This window comes from Epinephelus lanceolatus, chromosome 22 (genome assembly GCF_041903045.1).
Source record: "Epinephelus lanceolatus isolate andai-2023 chromosome 22, ASM4190304v1, whole genome shotgun sequence".
Taxonomy (NCBI): Eukaryota; Metazoa; Chordata; class Actinopteri; order Perciformes; family Serranidae; genus Epinephelus; species Epinephelus lanceolatus.
The window spans coordinates 16,467,815-16,474,203 of record NC_135755.1 but is presented as its reverse complement, the minus strand read 5'-3'; the positions used below and the strand labels follow the sequence as shown (position 1 = coordinate 16,474,203).

The 6,389-nt window shown below is 38.9% G+C and overlaps 1 protein-coding gene across 1 annotated transcript; it reads right to left on the bottom strand.

Annotated features, from left to right (window-relative positions):
* Positions 1 to 712: 712 nt before the first annotated feature.
* Positions 713 to 6,009, bottom strand: LOC144459946 (GTPase IMAP family member 7-like). The gene is made up of 2 exons (XM_078164792.1): positions 5,910 to 6,009; positions 713 to 2,120 (listed from the first exon to the last, which is right to left on the bottom strand). The coding sequence occupies exons 1-2, from the start codon at positions 5,914 to 5,916 to the stop codon at positions 823 to 825; spliced, it is 1,305 nt and encodes a 434-aa protein (XP_078020918.1). The 5' UTR covers positions 5,917 to 6,009; the 3' UTR covers positions 713 to 822.
* Positions 6,010 to 6,389: the final 380 nt, after the last annotated feature.

Sequence of the window (6,389 nt, the reverse complement as noted above, 5' to 3'; positions counted from 1 at the left end):
CAAAGTAAGAAACAGTGAAAAAATATCATATACAATAAAAATAAGGTGCAAATCCAAATATTTACAATGCAGTTTGGATCACGTCCACATCTGTGAAAACACCGGTGCTTCACAAACATCTTCCCCCGGGCAACACACTGTTTTATACAGAACATTATGATGTCACAGTGAAGCTGACCTTTGACCTTTTTTATATACAATGTCTTCAATTCATCATTTTATCCTATTAGACATTTATGTCATATAGTTAGTGTAGGAATTCTTGAGTTATAACCAAAATGTGTATTGTGAGGTGACACTGACTTTGACCTTTGACCTTCGACCACCAAATTCCTCAGTCTAAGAGGATATTTTTGCCAAATTCAAAAAAATTCCATCCAGGCGTTCCAGAGGAGTCGTGTTCATGAGATTGAGACTGATGCAAGGTTACATTGACTTTGGCCTTTGACCAGTGACCACAAACATTTAATCAGGTCATGGTTGTGTCCAAGTGGACATTGGCGCCAAATTTGGCATTCTTTTGAGATACCACGTTAGCAAGAATGGGAGGGACAGACAGACGGATGGATGGATGGAAGGACAGACAACCTGAAATCATAATTCCTTTCACTGGTGTGGAGGCACAAAGATAGATTGTGAAACAGGAAAAAGCACTTGAAGCACAGACAAGATAAAACCTGTGACATATCACATATGAATAAACATACTTCAGCTCAATGGTTAACGATGGGTTAAAAAGATTTTCATGTGATCTACAGGTAGACATGACTTTATTGATATATTCTCCTCCCTGTCTTCAGGAGTCACAGCTCATTGTAGGTTTTAACTCTCTTTTAACTTTGAATATGTTGGTTTGCTTGAAACATTCAAGCTGCTCACTCCATCTATGATAGACTGGGCTCCCTCCTTGACAGCAGCTGCTGTCATCTTTGCTGCGTCCCATGGCGTGTCTGCTCCCTCAGCTGCATGATATCCTGTATAACCTCCCACTACTGCTCCCACTGCAGCAGATACCCCTGCAGCTGCGATTAATGTTGTTCCAGTTACTCCTACTCCCCCTGCTACTGCTACTCCTCCTGCTGTTGCACCTGCTGCTGCTGCTCCTCCTCCTGCTGCTGCTGCTGCTGCTGTTCCTCCCGCAGCTGCTGCTCCTGCTGCTGCTGCTGCTGCTCCTGCTGCTGTTGTTCCTCCTGCACCAATTGCTCCTGCTGCTGCTCCTGTGGCTGCTGCTCCTGCTGCTGTTGTTCCTCCTGCACCAGCTGCTCCTGCTATGACTGTTTTGGCCGCAGGCACTAGTTTCTTTAAAGTGAAGACAGCTACTCCAACCATCGCTACTACACCAAACAAAGCTCCTAACAATACACCTGTTCCAACACCTGCCAGTCTGATCCAGATCTCCTTATATGCCCTGTCTTTAGCCTGCCGTGTGATCTCTTCCTCTGACATGTTTTCCGATGACTCTCTAATGTGCGTCTTCTTTTGTTCAATTATTTCCTGTGCTACTTGGAGCATCTCATTGGTGTAACACCTTCCTTTGTTTGCTTTTGTTATCTCAACTATTGTGTTTCGTATTTTCTCCACCTGGTACTTGTTGCTCCTGTATTCATCCTGTTGGTTGTCTTTCCAGTATTCATTGTCAATGACATGGCAGCGGCCCCCGCACTTCTTCACTAGATCACTCAATGCCTTATTCCTACGGACAGTTTCCTCAATTGTCTGTCCCTTGAGCTGGTCACCATGAGTGAAGACAACTGTGGCATATTTGAAGACTTCTTCAGAGAAGTATTGGTGTATTTTGTTGATGACATCCTGCTCCTGCTTGGTGAATTTCTCCACTTTAAGTACAATGAGAAAAGCATGAGGCCCAGGAGCGCACTCTATGATGCACCTCAGTATCTCAGGCTTCAGCTCCTCTTCAGATCTCTCTGTGTCGAAGAAACCAGGAGTGTCGACCAAAGTGATGTTTCTTCCATTGACAGATCTGGTTTCTGCTTGACATTTCCTTGTTTCAGAGTTGAGACTGTGGTCGACCTTGAATGGTTTCTCTCCAAATATGGTGTTAGCCAGGCTGCTTTTCCCAACTCCTGTTTTTCCCAGAATGACAACTCTGCTGTCTGACACTGAAAGAGAATAATGTCCATCAATACATTGTACATTTATATTTTGGTTGTTTCACATAAATAAGAAGATACACATTAACTTATCTAAAATTGTCATTGGTCAAAAATAAGTTATTCACAAAACAACGTAATTATCATTATAAGAGAATTAAGAGTGGTGTCAATACATAAAAAGAAACCAACATGATCCCGATCAGAGTCCTTTAATATTGGGTATCTGGCACAGACTCCAGACTCATACTTACATTTACCCAAACCTTAATGTTTATTTGGCACAGATGAAAGACAGACAGATAAAATGACAGCTGTAGACTACTCAATCATCTATGTTATTTTTAATTCCAGCCTTTATCTTGACTCAAATTGTCACACTCATTAAATATGGCAGCTCAGTCAGTGGCCCTGTGCTTTAACCTATGACACTTGCGGTACCCCTCTAGCATCTGTTTTTAAAGCTAAGGGACAGCGTGCCAATTTCTGCTCATTACAGGCAGTCTTTTCCAAATAAACGTCAGTGTTCACAGGACACAGGCCACAAAACCAGTTGGTTATGTTTAGAAAAAAAAATCATGGTGTGGCTTAAAATAAGAGCCTTTGTTGTGTATCTTAAGTTAGTTTGCAACTATGTTGTGATGTTCGTCACGTGACCTTCACTACGTAACCAAGCTAAAAAATCTCAACATTTTACATGGGACGTGAACACTGGTCTCCTGAGTCAAAGTCTCTTGTTTGTTTGACCCATCCACCACCCCTCCCTCCCTGCATGCACTTTCTTGCTCTTTATACTGTGTCATCACTGCAGACAGGTTTCCATTGGAGTTATTTGAGTTCCACTTTGTAGCACAGTGCATTTATCATAGTTGGGTGGTGGTCTGGAAATAAATGAAACGGTATGTAGTTCTTCAACTAGTAAGGTAAGCAACATTTGGTTGAATTTGAAAATGTAAAGTAAAAATTGGTTTTAACCATTTATTTTCAGACCTATTGTTTTATTCATTCTAATGTTTTGACCTTAAATACTGTACATATTGCTGTAATAAACAGTTGTGCATTTTAGTCCTCTGTGATGCCAATTGTTTTTCTGTTGTTTTGTTTTTATTTTGTTTGTTTTGTCAGGAAAAAAAGCCATTGCTTAATACATTTCAAGTTATTTTACGTTAAAATCCATTAGTAGTAGTCGTAGTAATTTATTCGTCCATTCAACAGAACATGGTATATACATACATACAATTAGGATTTCTATGTTAAATATGGGTGAAAAGGCGTAGGCTGAAGCAACAGCTTATTTTTGCCTACCCTATTTACAAGAAGGAAAGTTGCAGAAACAGAAGAAGATAATGAGATGGCACAGTTTTAAACAATGATTTTTTATCTAAACTGAAAACAATAAATAATATTAATCTGAGCAAAATCTTCAATTTAATAATTGGCTTACTTTATCCTAATATTTTATATTTATTGTCTGTCAACCAGTGTTGGGTAAGGGTTACTTTAAAAGTAATCAAAGTACGTTACTGCATTACTTTTTTTAAAAAGTAACCAAAGTACTTTACTGTGTTACTCCCTGAATAAAGTAACTCAATTACTTTAAAAGTACTTCCAATGTTACTCCCTGAGAAAAGTAACTCAAGCACTTTTAAAGCACTTTTGAGTATTCTACATTTCCTATTGGGCAATGGACCACAGGGCGCTAAGCCTACATTTTTTGTCTCCAAAATTAAAGTTATGGACCACTTGCCCTTCACTGAGATCCAATTCTCCCATCACAGCCGTCACTTTGACCAGTAGAAACAGAACGATCTGCTGCCGTAGACAACTGTATGACAACAACACCCCAGCATTTTTAATATTTCCTCTAGGGATGTTACCACACAGAGTAAAAGGGGGAAATGATGGTGTGAAACAGCAGAGGCACTTTGTCAACCCGCTGAGTTAACGTTACTATCATTAGCATCAAGCTAGCAAACAATGTTACATCCTCACGGTCGGACATAAAGTAATAACTAACAAATGGCGGCGGGGCTTTTACTCACCACAACTGCAGAGGCTACCAGCTTCATTTGAAACAAACTACATTATAGACGGTCCGTTATTTATTAATCCCTCTGTGTGTTTATATATTTACTTTTTATCTGCTCCGTTGTCTTTGTAAAGTTAACATATCGCACCGTCATTTCAAACTCAACACTTGCTTCAAATTAAAAGCCCCTTATAACCTCGGCTAGAGAATCCCTCCATTTTCTAAATAGGCTTTTATTCTGAAACATTTGTCAGAACTTCCCGTGGAAGAATTAAAGAAATATATGTAAACAGTCTGACTTGGTGCCCTCTAGTGTCAAGATCTCTGTAACAAGAAAAAAAAGCAGAAAGAAAAAAGAATCATGGCCAAAGAGTATGGAAGCCCATGTCCGCCACTTGATGGAAAAAAAATAAGATCTAATAACTCAAAATAATGAGATACTAAGTCAAAATAATGAGATACTATCTCAAATGGATGAGACATTCAGTTTTAAATCCTCTGTAAGTCTTTGAATTTATCAGGTGCAAGGCACTGGAAGACGATCTTCAGTCTACAGCTCAGTATTTACCAGAGAGGTAACGTGAGTGAAACAGTCAAAACTCTCAGCAAGTCTTCCTCAGATACAGATGACACAGGATATTCTGCTGAGATGTTATTGACCAGTGGTTGATGCAGGTGACTCGCCCTCTCACACAGGAGGCTACATACCTGGCTGCTACATTTTACAGCAGACAATAGTGATTTGATTTCAGTATTTAATGTGATCATTTGAAGAATAATTTAGCCAAAATATGATGTCCCAGAATGCCATATGTTGTAGAGTAATGAACAGTGATCAACGATGATAACCATAAGAAGTAACAATAACTCACCATCCATGTTGTTAGATGATAAATACATAATACTCATCAGTAACAGTTTACATTTGTCTTTAAGCTGTCTGCAGGTGTAAGAAGAGACACATGAGCTCAGTTACAATAAAAATCCTCTTTGACTGACACAAACACACACACACACTGTGTAGGACTGTATAACCCCGGCCATGGACTGTGCAATATGTGCTAATGTAGCATTATGCAGCATTTTTATTACTCCATTAAATGACAGAATTTAACCTTGGAGCACCACCCATCAAAATAAACAGGTCGATAGCCAATTGCCTAATTAATTAATGTGGTCTCATAAACTGAAGGCTGCTACAAAGTTCTTTTTCCTGGTGTACAGTGAGCGGACATTTATACAAACACAAATCACAAGATCAAAAGTCTTTATAAGTGAAAGGTTAATTAAACTACTAACTACAGTGTGTGGGTAAAATTAAGGTGTGGGTCCTGAACTCCTCCTAAGTCCTTCTCTGTGGCGTCTCCAGGCCATGTTGTAAGGTCAACTAGGCACTAAACTTCCATTTCTGACTCATTTCTGAAAGGAATTGTAGTTTTAGTGAAGGATCTGAATATCGTCTTCTATCCAGTAACTGTCATCATCATCCTCTACATTAGTGTAACCCCTTTAACTCCTTGTTTCACGACACTTTAAGTCAAATGTCTCTGTACATTGTACATTTGGAGCATAAAGTGATTCTGATTCTGAAGAAAATCTGTCACTGTTCAACAATATGAGAAAAAGAAGGAAGAAAAAACAGATCTATAGAAGCCATCTACTAATAGCACCTGTGCACTGTAAAATATATTTAAAACAAATAGCTATTATTCATATTTCAGTGTGCAGTTTTGAGTCCTGACAGAAATAATTGAAAGAAATTAACTTACCACCCATGTTGTCAATAATGAAATAACAGGTGCAACAATAAGTCAGAGTCACACGACTGCCAGAGTGTTTGTGAATATGTTTGTTGTATCTTCTCTGACTTCTCTGTCGCTAGTTTACCTCTCTGACGTGTTTCACAATAGAGTCCAATAAAAAAGCATACTGAACATGTTTTCACGCACGTGCGGCATTTAGTCACGTTTTAGATTAAATGATTTGGTTATTGTGAAAACATAGAGAAACTTGTTGGACTGGTTTTCACTAAATGAATTTGCAGACCTTGTTATGAAGCTTAAAATCCATCAATGTGTGGGCCTCTGTCACTCTCAAAGGGAGGTAATAAATGTAATAAAATACTACTACTACTTTGACTACTACTATTACTTCTAGTACTACTAGTATTTCTACCACTACTACTTCTATTGCTACTTCTACTTCTTCTTCTTCTCCCATATGGAAAGCCCTTTCCATACCACCACGAC